General features: G+C 36.4%; 2 protein-coding genes and 1 pseudogene across 3 annotated transcripts; 1 reads left to right on the top strand and 2 right to left on the bottom strand.

Moving 5' to 3' along the window:
• Positions 1 to 494: 494 nt before the first annotated feature.
• Positions 495 to 4,216, bottom strand: LOC109097500 (annotated as a pseudogene).
• A 3,880-nt stretch (positions 4,217 to 8,096) lies between these two features.
• LOC122146622 (probable G-protein coupled receptor) lies at positions 8,097 to 13,619 on the bottom strand. Its single transcript, XM_042766677.1, has 2 exons — positions 13,346 to 13,619; positions 8,097 to 10,980 (listed from the first exon to the last, which is right to left on the bottom strand). The coding sequence occupies exon 2, from the start codon at positions 10,876 to 10,878 to the stop codon at positions 9,571 to 9,573; it is 1,308 nt and encodes a 435-aa protein (XP_042622611.1). The 5' UTR covers positions 10,879 to 10,980; positions 13,346 to 13,619; the 3' UTR covers positions 8,097 to 9,570.
• A 2,438-nt stretch (positions 13,620 to 16,057) lies between these two features.
• Positions 16,058 to 21,788, top strand: LOC109063871 (U3 small nucleolar RNA-interacting protein 2-like). Of its 2 annotated transcripts, none has more exons than XM_042766675.1 (15): positions 16,058 to 16,303; positions 16,427 to 16,513; positions 16,604 to 16,716; positions 16,801 to 16,868; positions 18,183 to 18,224; positions 18,305 to 18,431; positions 18,550 to 18,674; positions 19,341 to 19,433; positions 19,559 to 19,659; positions 19,746 to 19,880; positions 20,031 to 20,093; positions 20,365 to 20,519; positions 20,785 to 20,864; positions 21,107 to 21,180; positions 21,394 to 21,788. In XM_042766675.1, the coding sequence occupies exons 1-15, from the start codon at positions 16,236 to 16,238 to the stop codon at positions 21,485 to 21,487; spliced, it is 1,425 nt and encodes a 474-aa protein (XP_042622609.1). In that variant the 5' UTR covers positions 16,058 to 16,235; the 3' UTR covers positions 21,488 to 21,788. The 2 variants fall into 2 exon arrangements, with proteins under 2 accessions (XP_042622609.1, XP_042622610.1); XM_042766676.1 differs by having other exon boundaries at positions 16,059 to 16,303; positions 20,365 to 20,510.
• The last annotated feature ends 224 nt before the right edge of the window (positions 21,789 to 22,012 follow it).

Genomic DNA, 22,012 nt, shown 5'->3' with positions numbered 1-22,012 from the left:
CCCATTGAAACATACTGGTATTTCAGACTGTTTTTAGCATGTACACATTCTCACGCGATGAGTCCAGCCATGTTTGTGTTTCCCTTTGCTAAGTTACAGACACACCCATTTGATTGCCATTATTTATAGATCCATGATGCATCTGTACCCTGAGCTCTGGTGGAGTTGTTTTATTTGAGTTAAAGGGATAGTTCACCCAAAAACTAAAATTCTAAAAAAATCATTTAAATGATGACAGAGTTCATTTTTGGGTGAACTGTTACTTTAAGACCTTGGGAGATTTTGCATATGCTTTAAATTGTCACTTTAAGATGGGAAGCACATGGCATGGAGATATGATCTCAACACTAGGGTAAACTAGAATAGAGATAATCAGATTAAAATGATTGGCAGATTGATCGTTTACAGCAGAGGGCATTATATTACTGAATCAGTTGTTACTATTATTTTGGTGGCCTCATATTTGCATATGAAGAGTGAGGCATTTAACTGGATAGTCGGAACAACTGGTTATTTTATAATTAAGGCTTCGAGAATACTTAAAAGAACGAACAATGTGTCCTCAATGCAACGCAAAACAGGTCATCAAAACATACAACAGCTCTTAATAGCAACATTGTTTTCCCATAATCATTTGCCATAAGGCAGGATAGCTCGACCCCAACCAGCTGTAGACATTTTATGGCATCTTCAGTGGGAAATTAAGAAATTATTTGACAAAAAGAAAACATTAATAAAGTCTGTACAGAACACACAGGGTTAGTTCTTTGAGAATTGAAAATTCTGTCATATCTACTGTAAAAGTAGTCCACATTTGTGTTCCACAGAAGAAGAAAAAATAACATTGGGTTTGAACAACATGAGTTGAATCATCTTTTTTGTTGGAACTATCCCTTCAAATTACATTCATACCTAAGCAAACATCATGCACTTCCTCTCAGTCTTTGGCAGCGAGTTAACATTCATCACGCTTGACATTTGGGCATGGTCCCCCTTGACATGCACCAGGAGTCAGATGGCCACACATCTGCCCAAAAGTTCAATGTGAATATCCATTTAAATTGATTCAGCAGATTCCAGCGCATGTTTCTCATTCCCGTGTGAGAACGACACTAATCCCACTGCAGCACTTGGCTATGCTTTGGAAGAAGGGAAGGATGATTATGTCTAAAACGCTGCTCCATAAAGTTTGCAACCACCCGGTGTTAATCAAGACAACCTGCACACATGGCGTAAAGAACCTGAAACAAAGAAAAAGGTGAAAGCTTAGAATTTCTTTTTTATTATTATTATTTTTAAAATCTGATATAAATGTGTACTTCTACTACTAAAAATATCAAGGTCATGGGTTCGATTCTGAGGATCTACTCGTACCAGATGTGAGCAAAGCTGAGGATGGCGAAGAGAATCCCAGCGAGGAGAGACACTGGAACAGCCAGCACAGCAGTGATGATACGATAAAACCAGACCCTGGACACCTCGAAAAGAGCGTGACTCCAGATCCAGATCCGATCCCCGCTCCGCACCGACACCGGCTCTGCTATCACATCCTCAAAACTAACCTGTCAGGACAGAACATTCAGAAAAGTAACATCTCCTGCCCTCATCTGCTTTAAAACAAATCCAGCTATCTTGAAAAATGCCCATAGGCAGCTATTTTAGTCAGTATAAAGTACCTTTTTAATGAACAGGGAAAGATTAAAGGGATACTCCATCCCAAAATGAAAATTTTGTCATTAATCACTTACCCCCATGTCGTTCCAAACCCGTAAAAGCTCCATTCATCTTCGGAACACAATTTAAGATATTTTGGATGAAAACCTGAAGGCTGTATGCTCTTCTCTATCATCCGTACCACAAGGATGCGCTGTTTTCTTTAAAGTCAAAGCTAAATACACATAGAAAAATTGCATCTTTGTGGCGCAGACGATACAAAAGAGCATACGCAGCACGCAGTGATATGGTGATATGGAGAGAAGAATGTTGGAATGTTGATTGTTGAATTGTTGAATAAAGTTGTTATATTTGGGGGTTTTTTTTGCTTACAAAAATTGTTCCTGTCGCTTCATATAACCCAGATTGCACGTCTGATGGCAGATGGAGTATTCTGACGATGACTTTCCTACCTTTTCTGGACCTTGACACTGCTATTTACTTGGCAGTCTATGGGACAGTCACAGGCCTCCCGGTTTTCATCCAAAATATCTTAAATTGTATTCCGAAGACGAACGGAGCTTTTACGAGTTTGGAATGACATGGGGGTAAGTGATTAATGAAAAAAAAATCATTATGGGGTGGAGTATCCCTTTAAGCCGGTGAAGCTAATATTGGCTAAGCTAATTGTCATTAACATCACCAATGAACTTGACAACAAATAAATCATGAATTAGATTTTATTTTTACATTTTAGGCATGATTTTTTACATTTAAATGTATGGATACAATTAGCTACATGAATATGGAAGGCCAGTACTGGCTAAGTTAACACTGGCTAAGCTAATCTTTCACTAGCGTACCTCTATATTACCAATGTACTTGACAACAATAGTCATAAATCATGATTTAGATTTGATTTAACATTTTAGACATGGTTTTTACATTTAAATCTATGAATACATTACCTTTAACATGAACGTGAAAAACTTAGCTGGCTAAGCTAATATTTTCTAAGCTAATAATCTTTCATACCATGAACACAACAACAATATTCATAAATCATTTAGATTTGATTTTACATTTTAGACATTATTTGACATTTAAATTTAGCTTGAATAGGGAGAGCAAGTTGGCTAAGCTAACATTGACTAAACTCATTTTCACTTAATACATTAAATCACAACAGTCATATTAAATTTAGCTAATGCACATACATGTTCTAAAACAAATGAGCTAAGCTTGTAAGCTGTTTTTAATGAAAGGCTACAGCTGCAGTATTGAGTGTATATGTTCATTTCTCTATGAATGGTCCATCTCCATCTGTGGCCAGCATTTAATATGTATCTTAACGTCTTAAGTGCAGTATTTTAAACTGAAAACTGCAATAGTATTAGCAACAGTTCATAACATAAACAATGCTCCAGTGGCTACTGCTAGTCTTTAACAGCTGTGTAATTTGTTTGCTCAGCTCGTTTAAGAAGTGGTTGCTATTATCGTCCACATCATTGGAGATATTCACACATGTTCTTCTAATCCATCTCCTGCTACCAGCTGTGGTTGTCTACAATGTCAGGAAAATGTTCCTTACTTTGGATTAGAGTGGATTCAACAAAGTAGAATCTAATTTAACCTTATTTACCTACCAAAAATGTCATAAAATGCAAAGGTTTTGAAATATGATTGATCAAAATCCAGCATTGCAAAAAAATTATTTATTAATTTACAGATATCTAAAAATTCTTAAATCAGGAGAGATTTATTTGTATTTGGAGAAAAATAAATGTTTCAAGTGAGTTTATGCTTAATATTTGTCAACAAAATCTTTATTTTCCATTTGAATTATATATTTATATTACCCTTACTGACAGATATTTATCTTGTTTTAAGCATAAACTCACTGGAAAACAAGACAAAAATGCAAAGTAGGAAATCATATTTTGCAGTGAGTTAATTTGATGGGTTGGAGGTTTTGAAGCTGTTGTCTATACAATCACTAGAATCAACAATGGTTTATCATGATTGTGAGATAATATTTCCTGGCCCTTTAATAACTTTTTAACATCAGTTACTGTCACAATAAAAAGTGACATTCAACAGACTCTGTACTGCTACAGTGAAGAACTGTAGGTGGCCAGAAAGAGATTACCTTAAGACAATCGTTCAATTTGTCTTGGGTCCCGTTCATTGATCAGAGGCCTGGTGTCACTCTGTGTAGAGATCACATCTTCTTCTTCCTCTTCCTCCAGGACTGTTTCCAGCTGCGTCTTCCACGTCTGGTGTCCCTCGTCGTCCTCTCCATCCCCTGCATCCCTCAGGTCGATCTCAGTTTCCCTTACGTCCATACTCCGCATCATGGTGCCCGTCATCAATATGAAGGTCGTAAGGTCATAAAGCGGCTCACCAACAGCATCAAAACATGAATAAACAGTTTCACACACTCTCACACATACACACTGTGAATGAAGAGCTTGAGTGCTGTCTTGAAGCTGAAACAGGGATATGGGATATATTAGGAAAGTGACCGTGCCCTGACAGGCATTCCCAAACAGTCCCCTATGGGAAGATACCAGCCCCCACTGATGCATCTGCTATAAATACCCCATTAGTGACCGGTGCAATGCAGACCGCTGGTAAGCTTAGAAGAGCTCTTAAAAGAACCAGTGGGTCAAGAACAGGATGAAATATTTAATCAAATGGAAGCATTGATTTTGAGCACTGATTGAGATTTAGTTTGATCAGTGTGTAAATTTGGTTCAAAGATTATAATATTAAACTCTTTTATTGTTTATGGACATTATTTGTGAATGAGTATGTGCAAAATATTAAAACATTAAAGGAAACAAACTGACTTTTGTTTCTTGCCATATATCTGATAGGCCATCTGTAACTTAAAAGCTGCAAAGTAAACTTTAATCTTTTAGCAGATATAAGTATTTGAAAAGACTATCCCTTCCATAAAAATGGATTAAAAATATTTAATTTTAATAATGATATTTTATTTTATACAACAGTTCTTTCAGGTCCTTGAATCTCATTGGCTGATAAAAGTGTGATATTAGAGTGATAACAGAACTCCTCCAACCGTTTGTATCACTCCGTTTCCTTATTTCTCTCAGCGAGTGTCATTGCGGACGCCCAAATCCACTGCAATTTACAAAAAATACTGTTTTTGTGTCACAGAATGTTTTTAGGCGATAATGTACTTGTTTAGACTACAACTATGCGATTTGTTAATAAAGATAACATCTATTTAAAAATTTGCTTCAATGTTTTTGGAGATGTGAGCTCCAGGGTGTCAGCGGCCGTTCAGAGCTTATGAACCCGCCGAGAGCAGCCTCACCTCGGCCAGATCTCCTGGAATTTGCCACTGGCTTTGATGTCTCTATAGTGGTTAAACACGAGATATAATTTGTTTTGGGTAAATCTGACAGGGAGTCTATGGTCTCATTAATCTATTGTTTTGTTCCAGAGCAAATAGTTTTGGCTGATGGCAAAATCTCATCACGTTATATTTTATTTAACTTTAATGCTGTTTATCAGAACACTGCCTTTGTACTTCTGACTGAATTGTCTAGCAACTTTTAAGATGGCTATTGTTGTTTAATATTCAGTAAATATTTTTTATACATAATAGTAGTATTTAGTATTGAGAAACTGTGTGCTCGTGATGGTGATTTTAGTTACATTTTACACCATTAGATGGCGACAAGAGACTGTTTTATGAGTCAGCAGTAAAGCCTTTTATGCTGAAAGAGACTGAAATATTATTTTTTTTACTTTTGCACTGTCCTCAACACATGTCCTCAGCGGACGTTCAAACTAATGTTTTATTGTGAATATGAGATTGAGCTGAAGAATTAATGCTGCATCGGATGCAGGTAATCACTCGCTCAGTCAGTCTCTCTCATAATACTCTACATAATACAGTGAGCTTTTTATACAGTAATACAATAAGCTTTCAATGAAGCAACTCAACGTTCCTTCATTACTAGTTCTAAAGTGACATTTACAAATTAGTGATGGAGGCTTGGGCTCAGCTGTTAAATTGTCAAACTGAGATTTGAATCTGTGGTGGAAGGAAGTAGTTCTTCACAAAAGAGGGTTTTTAAAGACACGTCGTTGTTGTTTTTCTTATGTATTTACACACTCGTGCCATCGAACTGTTGTATAAATGTAATATCACACTAGATGTGAGATATCGCTGTATATCAGCACGCCGTGATTACCTGCGGCCTCGTGCCTACGACTGAATCATAGCCGTGCTGATATACAGCCATATCTCACGTCTACTCGTATAATATTGCTCATATATAATACCATTAACTCGGAGTCATAGCCTATACAAAATTCTGCCCAGTTACCAACTTGATGTAGCCTACAAATATAACTAAAAGTGAAACTGAAATAAACATGATTAAAAGCTCTACAGACAATTTAAAAAACTAATAAAAGTGACAAAAACACAACAAAATTACTAAATCTTTAAGTAAAATGAAAATGGTTTTAAAATGAAAATTAATTAAAAAAAAATAATAAATACTATAATAAACAAAAAATATTTTAAAATCCCAATGATATTAAATAATAATAATATCCCAATGATATTAAAATAACACTGGGCAAACTAGCCATATCCATTATCAAATTGTATTTTTTTCAGTTTAATTATATTTATTGAATTATTATATTCACTCTTAGAAAGACAAGTTTTATTTAGAAGTTAAATAAATGCATGAGTCAGTGAGTAATCTCCGTAAGTCGGTGAGTAATAATTGACCAAAGTAAATGCCATAATTGAGCATGGGTTTCAGAGCTATGAGGTTAATAAAATGTTATAACGTGTTTCACTGTTAGATCCACAAACTCATAACAGATGCTAAATACATTTATAAAAAAAAAAAAAAAAGATCACGATTCCACTGTAATTCATACATTTTCACTATTTATCTTTCATTCTGTATACATTTGTATTGCTTTTATGAAAATTTTGTTTTCGAGAAATCTTGCCGTTAGGGTGTTGTGAGTGGTTGCCAGGGCGTTACCGTGTGGTTTTTAGGGTGTTGTGGTTTCTAGGTGCTTGTTTACTTGCCTATAAGTCAGAAGAGCTCAAAAGTCTCTCCTTCAGTGTAATAACATATGATTTTGTTTTTCATGTTTCATCATCTATTTTTGTCTATAGTATCATGGTCAGATGCATCATGGTGTTTTATTCTGGAATGCTCTCTTATTAATCACCATCACTGTTTAATCTCACAGTTTGTGGCTTTTTTCCAATTCACCTTTGCCCACAATGGTTGTCTCGTGTATTGTGAGGTTGGACCAGTGCCTTTTATAAATGTTCTTTTTGCAACCGCCCTAGTTTAGTTTGCTTTATCCATTAAGTCTAATCTGCATTCAAATCTCCCCATTAGAATTGAAAAACATGTCCAGAAATATTATGGAGATATAATTACAAAATTTAGACTGATAGTATCTGAAATGCACAGAATTCAGAAAGTCATCTTTGCCTTAAATGTGTTTAAATGTGAAACAGCTGTCCTCTGGCAGATTTACTATATTATATAACCGTATGTATTTGGCCTAAGTCTCAGGATTTTCATAGACAGGCAGAGCCAAAAATCCAACAGGAGAAATGCAACGAATATGAAGACTCAGTATGCAAAAGTAAAGTCATAGTGATGTGGCTCATACTTTATTGTACTTCATTGTTGAGTGGCATATACTAATTAGCCTGCATGAAGATGTACGTGTGAAATAAATCCCAGTTGTACATATGTACAGTACCATCCTCCTCTTAAATACACAAATACAGCTCAATCCATCTCCATGACAATGAAAGACAGTAATGATCACATTGTTTTGTACAAATAAAGAAAGCACAAATAATATAGTGTGATGTAATGAGTGGCTCCATATAGCTGTAAATGCAGCACAACTGAACATACGCTGCATTGAACCGAGTCAGTATATTTCAAGCTTTCTATGGCTAGTGTCTTTATTGAACAACGAAACAGTTTGTCTTTGTCACTTCAGCCTATGTGTGACATTTACAGCCTGAACCAAAGAAAAGAAATACAGCAGACAGCTGAGGTCCTCCTTTGCACTATAAGTAATAGAAATAAATATGTAGAAATAAATATATTCTTTTTTTGTATGAAGATTTAGGTTTAATCAGATGAAAGCCAATAAGTATTTTTGTCATTTAAGTTACTCATTTAAAAAAAGAAAGAAATTTAACTATTTAAATAGTGCAGTATAAATACAATAATATAATAGGAAAAAAAGTATTTTCTGTAGTACTTTAAAAATGTTAATAAATAATTTTGAATATGTATAGTGGGTTTAGAAAAGAATCACCCCCCTTTAAAATAATCACTTTTTGTTGCTTTACAGCTTGGAATGAAGACGGACACAGTTGTTGTTTTATCCAGCAGTATTTACTCAGTGCAACTTATAACATCCAAGTAAAAGATATAACACCAACATGTCAGAAAAAAAAATTGAATCAAAATACAGCTGGATCAAACAACAACTGTATCCATCTTCAATTCAGGCTACAAAGCAACAAAATGTGATTATTTTAAAGGGGACTGATTCTTTTCTATACCCACTGTAAGTTTTATTTAAATGTTGGTTAAGCTTGATGACATTAAAAGTTTGGACAATAATTATGTCATGTCAGTTTGTGTTGTTCTAACCCTAATCAGCTCTGTGTTTGTAAACACATGGGCGGAGTCACCACTAGAAAAGGCTGTGATTGGATGAAGGCATTTGTTGTTCGTTGGTTGTCACTGTGTTGCCAGTCGCAGTGTGGCTGACCTTTTAAAAGTCTATGTAACATCAAAACCTACCCTGTTTGCTTTCTGAATGCACATGCCTGATCTTATTGTGAACAATTTATTATATATTATATTTATTATATATTTCTTAATAAAATGCAACAGATCTAAATGTGAGTTGTTGATTGTGAAGGGGCAGCATTTAAGTGCACTAAATGACTGGAGAAGTCTGCCATAAATCACAAGTCTGTCCAAGTTGAAAAATTCCCTGGACTTTTATTTTGAAATGTATACGCTTTACTATTGTACATATTACAACACAATAAAATTAACATTGTCTCAATTCATCAAAAGTAAATCATAAGCATTTTTTGGCATAAATGTATGGCATTCATTGATTGCAAACTGTTTTGATGTGCACAACAACACTGCATTTCTACTTTGAAATGTGCAGCACTTATTTAATAAATTCATAGTCTTTAGAAGTTTAATAATTACATTATAGGCTGTATCATAATTCCTGTTTTTCCACCCCCAAATTTAAGACCCTTTAAATGATTGTTTGATATACAATTTAATATATTATCACCTTCATAAAACTACATTTTTAAAGATTTTTAAGGACTCTCAAAGACCTTTTTATTCGCACACATGCTCCTAAATACATTTTATGGTTTGCACACATCTATTTATAGTTGCAAATGCGAGTGAGAAGCTCATACTGTTGAGCCTTGGCATGGATGAATCGTTCACAATAAGATCAATAACATGCATTAAGAAAATAGATAGGGTGAATTTTTATTGTATGCAGTATTTAAAGCGAAGCTTATAAAGTGCTGAAATAATAATTTATGATAAAAATGCAAATCTATTACAAAAAATGAATGATTAATCCTCTCCAATCCTCCATCTCGTGTCAATCTCATGAATAGTTTAGGTCAGGGGTGCCCAAACTCGGTCCTGGAGGGCCGATGTCCTGTAGAGTTTAACTCCAACCTGCCTCAACACACCTGCCTGCAGGTTACTAGTATGCCTAGTAAGAGCTTGATTAGCTGGTTCAGGTGTGTCTAATTGGGGATGGATCTAAACTCTGCAAGGCACCGGCCCTCCAGGACTGAGTTTGGGCACCCCTGATTTAGGTGATCTCTTCAGGTATTTGCCCCGGTATCCTAAAACTAGTCTGGTCCAGTGTGCTCCTCGGTGTAGCCAGGTGGTAGCTGCATTTAACTCCGTCCCTGTCACCGCTCCTGTGCAAAAAATGAAAAAAGTCCTGATGTCCTGAACGCTTGTGGCCTGATGCTGAGGGGCGCACCGGTCTGCCGGCTGACTGGCAACACAAGAGCATCTTACACAACTCCTCCCTGATCTGACGGTTGAGCAGACCGTAAAAAAACGGGTTTACTGCAAACGTTGAATACGCCAGCCATGTGACCAGTCCTTCGGCTTCTTCAGAGGTACTATGGGAGAATCCCAGCGACAAATGCAGGTGAAATGCAAAGTAAGGCAGCCAGCAGAGCAGGAACTGACCCACGATGATGGCTAAAGTAAGAGCCGCTTTACCACCAACCAGTCTCCTTTTCCTGAGAGGGACTTGATTTCTGCGGAGGCTCGTGCTGGTGGTGATGATCGTAGTCTGGCTGTTGACAGAATCAGACCGATGCTTCGGATGACTGCTCGCCATTGTCCAGCTCGGAATCGGCCCTCTTTCCCGTGCAGCCGCGTGGGCGACTTTATAGACATTCCCATAGACGGCAATAATAATAGCAGCTGGAACGCAAAAGCAAACTGTGCAGAATAAAATAGCAAATACTCTCCGGTGTCCGCTGTGGCTCCAATGAAGAGAGCAATGGGTGGCAGCAATGGAGCTTCTACTTCCATAACTGGGCCATCCGAAGACGGTAGCAAATCCTAGCAAAGTAGACGCCACCCAGACAAATCCCATCATGGCTGCGGATAACCAAGGCGTCATTTTAGCCTCGTACCTCATGGGATGCACAATGTAGAAGTAGCGTTCGATGCTAATCACAGTAACTGTAAAGATAGAGGCAGATATGAGAAAGGCATTAAGGAATATGTACATCCTGCATTCAAGTACAGAAAAGACGATGCCGGCGAAAAAGGGCGAGACGCAGATGATGCCAAGCGGCATTAGCAGAGCAGCACACAGCAAATCCACGATGCAGAGGTGACACACCAAACTGAACTTGCGGAGATGTGGCACTTTCACCATTACAGCAAGCACTCCGCTATTGGCCAAGAGTGCTACTGCATTAAGAGTCACCATGACCACGAGGCCCAACACGTCTCGTAAACGCGATTGCGGATTGGACATGCTCCCTAACTGCATGCTGGGAGCCAGATGCATTGGGTGGCCATGACTCAATGTCTCATTAAGTTCAGTTTTGTTAAGATCTGCTGGTGGAGGGAATCCAGACGCCTCCATTGTTTACAGTGTGGTGCTCCAAACACAAAGCGGAAACGCAGACTTCTCCATCTTCCATCAGTCAAAAATGGGGACTCATTGGCTGGAGGTCAAAGGTCAGCACTGTTGAAAATATAATATAATACACAAAAATGAGTATACTACAGCCAAATTTAAAGGTGCATTAAGCAATTTTAGCTTATTTGCATGTATTTACAGTTCTGTTTGGAGATCACATGTGCTTTTTATTTTTTTAAGTAATATTATAATTAGATACTGTATTATTATAAAATAAATAATACTATAATTAAAAAATAATGGAAAACAGGTGCTTTACAGAGCACTTTGAGACATTAATATATGTGCATATACATATACTGTTATGTCTTTCCTGAAACATTTTATTTTAAGCATACATTATATTAATTCAAAAAAGGCAAGCTATGATAGTGTGTGGGACTTTTTGTATTTTGTCCATGTTTGGTCTTTCAAAAAATCATCTATGTATGTTTTTGCTTATGTTCAGGGTCTTATACAATACAATACAATACACAATACTACAGCATGGTTTACTGATGTGTAAGATGGCACGGTATCTGCATAATTAAAAAAATACCATAGTATTACCATAATGCCGGTGTCCAAACACATGATATTACCATGTCATCATATGCAAAAACAAAACAAACAAAAAAAAACACGTTTTTTGAGGGAAGGTTTTAGCAACATTTCTAAATCACCAGGCTATTAGCGTAACATGTCCAGTGCATTGTTGTGATTGATTTGTGGACATGTGGCTTAGCACTGAGAAAGCGAGGGAGGCTTGATCAGTTTGAATAATTCATGGTGCTCTATTCATGGTGCTCATGGTGCTCTAACCTTTTGAAGTGGAGTATAATGAGCTCACTTGTTTGGCTGCAGCTGCTGGGGTTTCTCTGGCATTAGTGTTAGCGTGAGCTGTCACCTGCACAGCACTACAATGCACTCATGCCACAGACGTCACGATACACATATAATCACTCTCACACAGACATCATCTCACTGATGTCATTACTGGAGAGTCACTCTAATGCCCAGAAAACTTCTCATAGCTTTAAAAATTAGACCAGGAAGTCTTGAGATGATGTGTGTAATTTAAAGACAAATTAAAGTTAGCCAATATGTATAAATATATGTAGGTATAGGTGTGTTTATAGTTATATTTGAACTTTCTATCAAAAGAATTTTCTATCTGGAATCAAAATATACATTGATAATAATAATAAATGTTTCTTGAGCAGCAAATCAGCATATTAGAATGATTTCCGAAGGAACATGTGACACTGAAGACTAAAGTAATGATGCTGAAAATTCAGCACCGCATCAAAAAAATATATTAATTTTTTAAAATATATTCAAATAGAGAACAGTTATTTAAAACTGTAATAATATTTCACAATATTACTGTTTTTACTGGGGAGCGTAAGAGAATTATTTGAAAAAAGTTTTTAAAAAGTTTAGGTAGTAAAGAAAGCAATAATTCACTGTACATTTACTGTATTTTTATATTGTCAGTAATTCCATAGTGTTGTTTGAACATCTTTTGAAACTGATCAGCCATGATTTATTATGACCTCCACCAGTTATTTCATTTCACAATGCCAATAATCATAATCTCTAATCGTCTATAGTCACAGCTTATCAGCACAGGTCCATAGGGGCTAGAAAATGAATGCAGAGTAATTTGGCATGAAAATGCACAGCGGCTGTATTACATCACCACCATTACAGTTGCACAGAATGTTCCAGCTTGTTTTAGGTTAATCAGTTTAGGATCATCATGGATTTATAATGCCTTGACCTCTCACTACCTCCTTTTTTTAGAGCAAAAAAAATAACTCCAGAGGTGGTTTCTGGGTGAAAACTGGATGAAATTATGGCAAAACAACAAATAGCACCTCTGGAGTCCCCCACCCTGATTCAGACACACAGCTCTGGTAAATCAGTGACTTCCACATTTAATCCGGTGGCATGTTTTTTCGGCCAGTAATCTCTCTGCTCAGCCCAGACTGTCTGGTCATCTAATAAACAGATGTGGAGGTTTTTGATTTTGGATTATAAATGAGGAGTCCTGTTTTTATTATGTACTGTTAACTTTACATAAATACACACAAAAGTGGATACAACCCTTCATAAGTTCAGATTTTATTGTGTACTGTTATTTTTAAGTTTGTAAATATGTTTTTTTTCATTTTGATGTTTTTTTTTGTTGTTTTTTTTTTAATTTAATTTGTTTTTATTTTTATTTTTTTTTAGTTATTTGTTGTGTATTTTTTTTTATCTTAAACACTTTGGACTAAAATTATTGAAAAGCACTTGAATTTTCAGGAAAATAAACTGAATATTTAAAGCAAAAAAAAAAAAAAAAAAAAAAAAAACAGTAAAATATTTAGATTCTTTAAAACTTAATTAATATAAAACGTGAAATAAGACAAGAAAAAAATCTTACCTGATGTTTGTCAACTATGTCCAGTCAAGCATCTTTTAATGTTCCAAAATCCAGGATCTGTCCATCAGTCATGTGGAGTCGGTGAAGTTTATCCAGCACTCTCTCTGTCTGTGGCGCTTGATGGAGTTGTGTTTGGCTCCACGGTCTTTGCACTTAAGACAAGCGGAAGCCATTACAGAGGCAGGTCAGTCCATTAGGAGGCTCTACTGCATCAACTATAGACAGAGTCATTACACTGTGTCAGTTCCCCCTCACTGAGGAGCCAGAGAGCTGCAGGTGAATCCAACAACAGGAGAGAGAGAGAGAGAGAGAGAGAGAGAGAGAGAGAGAGAGAGAGAGAGAGAGAGAGAGAGAGAGAGCACAGCTGACTGAGGACAGTAGTAATGGGCACTCACACTATGCTAAAATCTAGCAATAAAATAAAACAAAACAAAACAAAGCATAGGCACAAACATATGCAATAAGATAAAATAAAAAATAAATAAAATATTAGTTACATCATTTATAATTAATATTAATAATAATTGATCAAATGGTGGCAAAAGTTTAAAAAGGGGGTAACTAGGATGTGAGGGATCCGGAGTGATTTTCTGAGCCCTTTTCTCACTCTGGATGTATACAGTTCTTGAAGGGTGGGCGGGGGGAACCAATAATACTTTCAGCAGTCCAAACCGTTCTCTGTAGTCTTCTGATGTCTGATTTTGTAACTGAACCAAACCAGACAGTTATTGAAGTACACAGGACAGACTCAATGATGGCTGAGTAGAACTGTTTCAGGAGCTCCTGTGGTAGGTTGAACATCCTCAGCTGGCGAAGGAAGTACAACCTTTGTTGGGCCTTTTTCACAATGGAGTCAATGTGATTGTCCCACTTCAGGTCCTGAGAGATGGTGGTTCCCAGGAATCTGAATGACTCCACTGCAGACACAGTGCTGTCTATGATGGTGAGTGGGGGTAATACAGGGAGGGTTCCTCCTGAAGTCCAATATCATCTTCACTGTTTTGAGAGTGTTCAGCTCCAGGTTATTATGTGGCTGGGTCATTCCTGGTATGCGGTAACATTTTGGCTTCATAAGTGTTGGAAAAAAAGTTACATGATTTTTATGTTTTTTGCATTTAACCAAAATAGTGACATGTTTAACTATTAGGAATGCATACTGGTCAAGCTCTGGGACTCAAAAAATAATAATTATGGGTAGATTGTTCAGACACTGGCCATGAAAATATTCCACCCTGTTAGGGACATATAGATAGTTATCACAACATGTTAATAATGTAAATGTTAAACAATAATGAGCTTTTCTTGGATAGTATATGTCCCTAATGCCATCTTATTTTTTTATATATATTTTAAAAACAATAACAAAACAATTATTGATGAATAGAATATGTCTTAATTATTAAGAACAGGTACTTTTTGTTAATGCCATCTTATTTTTTAAAAAATTTAAATATTTTGCTCAAAAAATATATATGCTGTTAGTGTTACCTCACAAAATTTGACAAAATTAACAAACATTTACCAAACTGTCAAAAACCATTCAAAAAGACTTGTCTAAACAGTAATGGAAAGGTGCATGCCAGGGTTTTGTGGAGTTTTTATGGTGGAAAATTATGATGGAAAAAATGGGATGCTGTTCAGTTTAATACTTCATGGTTTCCCATTTTAATATTGACAAGCTTTCAGTCATTGTCCTGCATGGTTTCCCATCTGTAATGTGTGGAACTGCTCAGTCTAGTGTTTGGTCTTTTTTTTAAACTTTTTATTCTATTAGAATTTCCACCCTGTTATTTTCACATTCCACCCTGTTAAATAATAGAGCTAAAGTTAGAACAAGAACTTTTATAACTAAGTTTCATAGACTTTGTTTTCAGACATTTTTTTTTTTTTTTTTTTTTTTGATAGGAAAAACATTCTCCATAATATAGCCTAACAGGGTGGAACTTTAAAGGGGGGACAAGCAGGATAACATTTCAAAAACTAAAAAAAAAGTTAGGAGTGAGAGTTGAAGCTTACCTCAGTTTGTACAGATGAATTCCAGTGGGAAAAATAAATTATGTCACTTCTATAAAATGGTCTCAATGAAATTGCAGTCGGTTTTGGAAGGCGAGAAAGTATGTACTAACAGGGTGGAAAATGACTTCGGGGACACGTTAATTGAAGAAAATAAAAAAACAAACAAAAAAACAAACTATATTTTCACATGATTTATATGTATAATTAGAGGCAGTTTAGCCTAGTCTTTAATATAATTAAAACATATTTTGAGTTTTTTATCATTTCATGGTTTATATTTCTTGTGGAAGTTGGTTACTTTGCACTGAGGACATAATAAAATTGAATGCATATATCAATAAAAAGGTGTGTAAAATACAAAATAGTATTTATAATTTCTATTATCTCTGTTTAAGTGATAAAGAAGACCTAAATATACAATTTAAGCCATATCTTATAAATATGTGACTCATTTTAGAGAAAATATGATTAAATAAATCACTGAGACATAAAAGTCACTGTATAACAGGAATGACCCGGCTAATATTATTATTAGTAGTAGTGGTAGTGGTAGTAGTAGTGCATTTAGATTGCATTATTTTATGAATTTCTAATAATTTATTGTTGTTGTTATTCGGTATAGATCCGTGTTAGTCCCACACTGTGTAGTGCACTTTAATCAGAGCAGCTCAGTTGAAGCGTTGGCTGTAATGTAGCGTCTCTCCGTTACGCTGCGCTGTAGCGCAAACACACACACACGCGCAAACCAACCACTCGAGAAGAAGAGCTACAGGGAGCATGTGTTTGTGACCATGTGAGCGGCAGCAAAGCAGCACTAAATGAGCTCAAGCGATCCTGAACTATTTCATAAAAACAGTTAGTTTTATGTTCCATCATGTCGTCTTTCTTTATAAAGAAAAAAGTCATCTCTGCGGCTCCCAATAAAGGAGATTTAAAGAGAAAGGTACGTCGGAGAAATTAGTTTGTATTTATCTTTTAGCTTTCATTTTATTTTATTAGTTGATGCTTTTTCCCCTCTGATATTGTAAAAAAAGTATTTAAATTGCTATTATTCTTTTGCATTTCGAGTAATGCAGATGATGGCAAAGGCAGATCAAAAAAGTTCAATAAGCGAATGGACGAAGAAATATCGAGTGACTCTGAAAATGAAAGGTACTGCAGTTTGTTGTGCTGGATGAACGCTGATGTCATGTTCATTTTCTTAAAAAATAAATTAAAATCAACGATGTCTTTCCTCTGCAGTGCTGATCCAAACAGAAAACAGCAGGAGAACGAAGACGACGAGATTGAAGAGACGCCGCAGGAGAAGAAACTGCGCCTGGCCAAACTCTACCTGGAGCAGCTGAGAGAGGAAGGTGTGTGAGATATGACTGAGATCAAGCTTCCTGAACGATTGCCACTCTTCTCTGAACCTGTGTGCTCTGTGCTGTCATTGGTAGAGGACAAGAGAGCTGAGCAAGAATCTTTCGAAGCGGATCTCATCGCTGGAAGACTGCAGGAGGATGTGGTAGGTCCACTTCAGCTGGGGGTCATCACTAATGTAGTGTGAGTGACGTGACATACAGCCAAGTATGGTGACCCATACTCAGAATTCGTGCTCTGCATTTAACCCATCCAAAGTGCACACACAGCAGTGAACACATACACACCGTCAACACAAACCCGGAGCAGTGGGCAGCCATTTATGCTGCGGCGCCCAGGGAGCAGTTGGGGGTTCAGTGCCTTGTTCAAGGGCACCTCAGTCGTGGTATTGCCGGCCCAAGACTCGAACCCACAACCTTAGGGTTAGGAGTCAAACTCGCTGACCACTAGGCCACGACCTCCCCACAACTAATATAGTGTGAGGTCACACTTTTTGCTCATTTATTTTGTATAGGGTTTCAAAGGAGTGGAAAATTTTCAGAAACTTTCAAAAAATCCCTGGAATATTCCAAAAAAATTACTGGACATTTTCCATCTTTTTGCAACCCTAATTCTGAAAATGTTTAGCATAAACCTTTGAAGTTTTGCATTAAATATTTTTGACAACTCATTACTTTAAGTCAGTTAAATTTATAACAAACTGTGGTGCTTGAAAGTTTGTGAACCCAAAATATCTTTAAAGTCCTGAAAGTAGACAGCGGATCCATTCAGACATATGAATCAAAAATATATAGAGTAATTTAATTGTTAAATGAAAAGGCTTTGATTGTCAAAATTGTAAAATCAAGTAAAAAGCAGGCTTTAATACTGGCATTAGACTACATGTAAACACACAAGCTGCAAGAAAAACAAGTTCTGAATATTTACATGAGTTTATTTATCACAGGGATTCAACTGTTTTCTGTAAAGTTAATATTTCAATAATTTAGCAGCTCATTCACATGCACACGGTTCTTTGATGATTACATCTTCATTGTTTTTATTTTTAAGCTATTTATTATTTAGCTATCACTATACTAACTATTCATTTTAGCTCACACGTGCACATTTTGATATTAACAAATTTAGTTTGCTCTGAGTTCTTGAATGATATATGCGTTTATATTAAAACAGAAAGGAACTGTTTTGTAATATTACTAACAAATCTCAGAAGGCTAGTTTAAAATAACTAGAGGTTTTAAAGGATGTATGATTTGAGTCATTGTAAATAAACAGTTGTATTAAAAAAATAAAATAAATGAAAACCAAACAATACAGAAGAAATTTTTATTAAAACTCTTATTTTGGAAGATGTTACACATGGCTACAGTAAGTGGATTTTTTCATGAGATTATTATAATAAGAGCTCTAATAATCCCTGTTTGTCCCATAATCACTTGTTTTTATTCATCCTCCTCAGCTGGAACAGAAAGGCAAACTGCAAAGACTGATAGCCAACGAAGTGAGTGGTGTTTTCATTAGCTGCTGGGCATATACCACTGTTACTTCCTGTTTCTGACATCACCCTGACGTCTCTTCTAGCTCATCGCTCCAGACCCAGCAGAGGTCAGGCTGTTGAGAGGACACAAGCTCTCTGTCACATGTCTCGTTATCACCCCAGATGAGAAATACATCTTCTCGGCAAGCAAAGACTGCTCCATCATCAAATGTGAGTCTGACAGATCAACTTTGATTGCATTTTCATATCAGTAGGCGTTGAAGCTTGCATTGTACAGTATTAACTTGAGCCAATCTGCTTCTAAATGAATGATGATTGTGATCTACAGGGGAGGTGGAGGGCGGAAAGAAGGTGCACAAGATCGCAGGAGGACGGAAGGGAACAGAGGGGCGTCATGTGGGACACACTGCTCACATCCTGTGTATGGCCATATCATCCGATGGGAAATACCTGGTGAGAGCTGGAATTCATTATTTATCAGTACAGTTTGATTGAGCCTTGGGATTAAACAGTCTGTATTTTGAGGCTATGTTCTAATATATTTATGCCCAACTTATCAATTGAATGAAATGAATTTTAATAATATGTTTGATATTACAATAAATGTTTAGGAATGTCATCTAAGTCATGTACTGTTTATTGTAAGTAAATAATAAAGCAATTAGTACTTTTAGTTAGCAAGGACACATTAAATTGATAATAAGTAACAGTAAAGACATTTCTAATGTTACAAACGAGTTCTATTTCCAATAAATGCTGTTCTTTTGAACTTTCTGTTTATCAAAGAATCCTGAAATGCTGCAAAATAGTTTTTAACTTTAAATATAGTTGTATGTAATATTTCTTGAGTAGAATAAAATCACATTTTAATATATTTTCAAATAGAAAATGTTGAAGATGTAAAAGTTATTACACATTAGTGCTGTTTTTACTGTATTTTCGATTACATAAATTTAGCCTTGGTGAGCAAAAACAATTTTTTTATTTTTTTTATTTATTTGTGGGTTTTTTTGGTGTTTTTTTATTTTATAATTTGTTGTGCTTTGTTGATTTTTTTATTTTGTTGTTTTTGTCAACTAATTGAAAAATGTAATAGATATGATTTTATTTGTTATATAGGCTAGTGGGGACATGAATAAACTCATCCTGATCTGGGATCCCGTGACATGTAAACATCTGTACAAGTTAAAAGGACACAGAGACGCTGTATCGGTGAGTAGAACATCACTTATACTGTATATAATATTGTGACTTTAGATGATGATCGTTTATGAAGTGTTTGCTCACATTTGACTTAATTTTTTCTAAATGCTTCTGCTTGAATGCTTTCTCTGCAGGGTTTGGCCTTTAGACGAGGGACTCATACCCTCTACAGCGCGTCACACGACCGCTCGATAAAAGTGTGGAGCGTGGACGAGAACGCTTATGTAGAAACCCTGTAGGTACACCTGCTGCTGTGGGTAGAATTGTACCTGCTCTTTATTCTCAGGCTTAATTTTTGTGTTTATTGGTGTCTGTCGTCAGGTTCGGCCATCAGGACATGATCACTGGGTTGGACTGTTTGAGCAGAGAGAGGTGCGTGACTGCGGGAGGACGAGACCGAACTGTCCGAGTGTGGAAAATTGCTGAAGAATCACAGCTCGTCTTTCACGGGCACGAGTGAGTGGTCATGACTTACCTTAAAACTTCTCCAATCAAAGCAGTAAATCAGGGTTTGGGTCTGGATAAGACTTCTGTTTTGACATTTGGTTCGTCTGCTTTAAAGATGAGTTATCTTCACTTCTCTGTATGTCTTCTGTCTGTCTGAAGGGGCTCCATTGATTGTATCCAGCTGATCAATGAAGAACACATGGTTACAGGTGGAGATGATGGGTAAGACTTTTTCACTTCAGAGCTGGATTTTACCAGAGTGCATTACTTTCATTAATATTAATCAGTATAACATTCTACACTGACTTCCTCAATTACATTTAATGACATTTTTACCAGTGTTATTGTTAACTAAAGCTTAAATTATTAAAAATAGTTTTGGAGCACATGTGCTCCTTAGGAAAAAAGTAAGCGTTAAGCCCTGCTTTAATGTATAAGCAAATTCACTCATATGTAATGTAATTAAATTCACTCGTGCTTTGGTTTTGCACAGCTCTATATCTGTTTGGACGGTTAATAAGAAGAAGCCGGTGAGCACGGTGAAGCAAGCCCATGGTAGCCATGGCAACACTGGTCTGGAGCAGCCCTACTGGGTGTCGTCTGTGGCGGCGCTGCACAACTCCGACATTGTGGCATCAGGTGCCTCAGGTGCACACACACACACACACGTGCATAAAAACCAACTATCACTCACGACTAACAAACCCAGCGCACTTTAAACTACAACCGCCTGCAAACTCTCATTTCTTTTTTGTCACACACACACAATTACCCTCAAGTGCAATATTACCCTCATAATCTGTCCTGGTTTCACTTTGACCTTGTTCTCAAAGCTCTCCTCCTTCTTTATTTCCATATGAGACTGCTCTCCAAACACCTGATTACCATCAACATTATTGTTGTCCCTCCCCAGGCTCCCATAATTCATCAGTGCAGCTGTGGAAGTGTGGGCAGGGATTCAGAGGCCTGGAGCCGCTCTTCAGCGTCCCTATGGTGAGCAGTACACATCCATACAGCTCTATTAGACTGGTTATAGTCCGTCCGCTATTGAATCAGGTCTTATTGTGTGTGCAGTACTTCATCTGGAGAGGATGAATAATGTAGAATTTCATAATACCACTATTTTTCACAACTGCACAGTGTCCAATTATGTGCCTGTCAGATGTGCGGCTCTTACAGTAAGTGTAACCTGCAGGATAATGAATGCTAATAAGCTTTTATTATTACTCTTTTAGACTGGATTTGTGAACAGTCTGAAGTTCTCAAACTCTGGGAAGTTTCTTGTGGCAGGAGTTGGACAGGAGCACAGGTGAAGTAATTTTTAGCTATTATTATTAGTAGTATTATGTTAGTATTTAATTGTTAATTACAATGTGTGTATTTTCAAGGGCATGATTTTTGTGCAATAACACTGTACTGCCACTAGATGGCGCTAATGTGAAGTGAATGGGTTCGTTGCGCAGCATTTACACATTTCATCATGTTGATTTTAATTTCAGCTGTTCTTTTTAATCTTTTTCAGATTGGGCCGATGGTGGAGAATAAAGGAAGCTAGGAACGGACTATATATCATTCCTCTTAAAAGACAAGCTCAAGAACAGGAAGTTGTCCAGTAATGTGGTCTGATCTAGGACTTGAATTTGGTATTGAACTTTTGGTTGCTTTTTTTGTTTATAAAAGAAGAGCTTTTGATTAAATGTCTTTTGAGTTTATGTTTTGCTGCTCATTATGTTCAGAGCTCCACATGCTAGCACAAGTTTGTTATTAGTGATACAGTCCTTACAAAATGCATTTATTGATAAACCTGTGAGCCAAATGAAGACTTCAGTTATTTTTTAAAAATAATTTATTTACATATATTACAAGTATAACACTGTATCACCAAAGTTCACATTAAAACATCTGTATTGTTACCTACTTTTTCCAAAACTCACCACTAAGAATTTAATGCAAGTTCAAAAAAGGGAAATACAGAATATAGTTAATTTTTTTTTTTTTTATCTTGCAATGACACCTAAACTATTCCATGAGGACCAAACGTGAGACTTTTTACCACAACACTAAAAGGACGATAAACTCATATCCAAATGAAATTAGACTATTTACCACCAAACTAAAATGAGACATTGGTTACAATCTCC

This window comes from Cyprinus carpio, chromosome A11 (genome assembly GCF_018340385.1).
Source record: "Cyprinus carpio isolate SPL01 chromosome A11, ASM1834038v1, whole genome shotgun sequence".
NCBI classification, from domain to species: domain Eukaryota; kingdom Metazoa; phylum Chordata; class Actinopteri; order Cypriniformes; family Cyprinidae; genus Cyprinus; species Cyprinus carpio.
This window is presented reverse-complemented; position numbering and strand designations above follow the sequence as displayed.

Excerpts from the sequence above, each read along its gene's own strand:
- LOC122146622 (XM_042766677.1), bottom strand. The coding sequence starts at position 10,878 with ATGGAGGCGTCTGGATTCCCTCCACCAGCAGATCTTAACAAAACTGAA.
- LOC109063871 (XM_042766675.1), top strand. The coding sequence starts at position 16,236 with ATGTCGTCTTTCTTTATAAAGAAAAAAGTCATCTCTGCGGCTCCCAAT. Across the intron at positions 16,869-18,182 it reads GAAGACTGCAGGAGGATGTG|CTGGAACAGAAAGGCAAACT; the intron begins GTAGGTCCACTT and ends CATCCTCCTCAG. Across the intron at positions 18,432-18,549 it reads AGACTGCTCCATCATCAAAT|GGGAGGTGGAGGGCGGAAAG; the intron begins GTGAGTCTGACA and ends TGTGATCTACAG.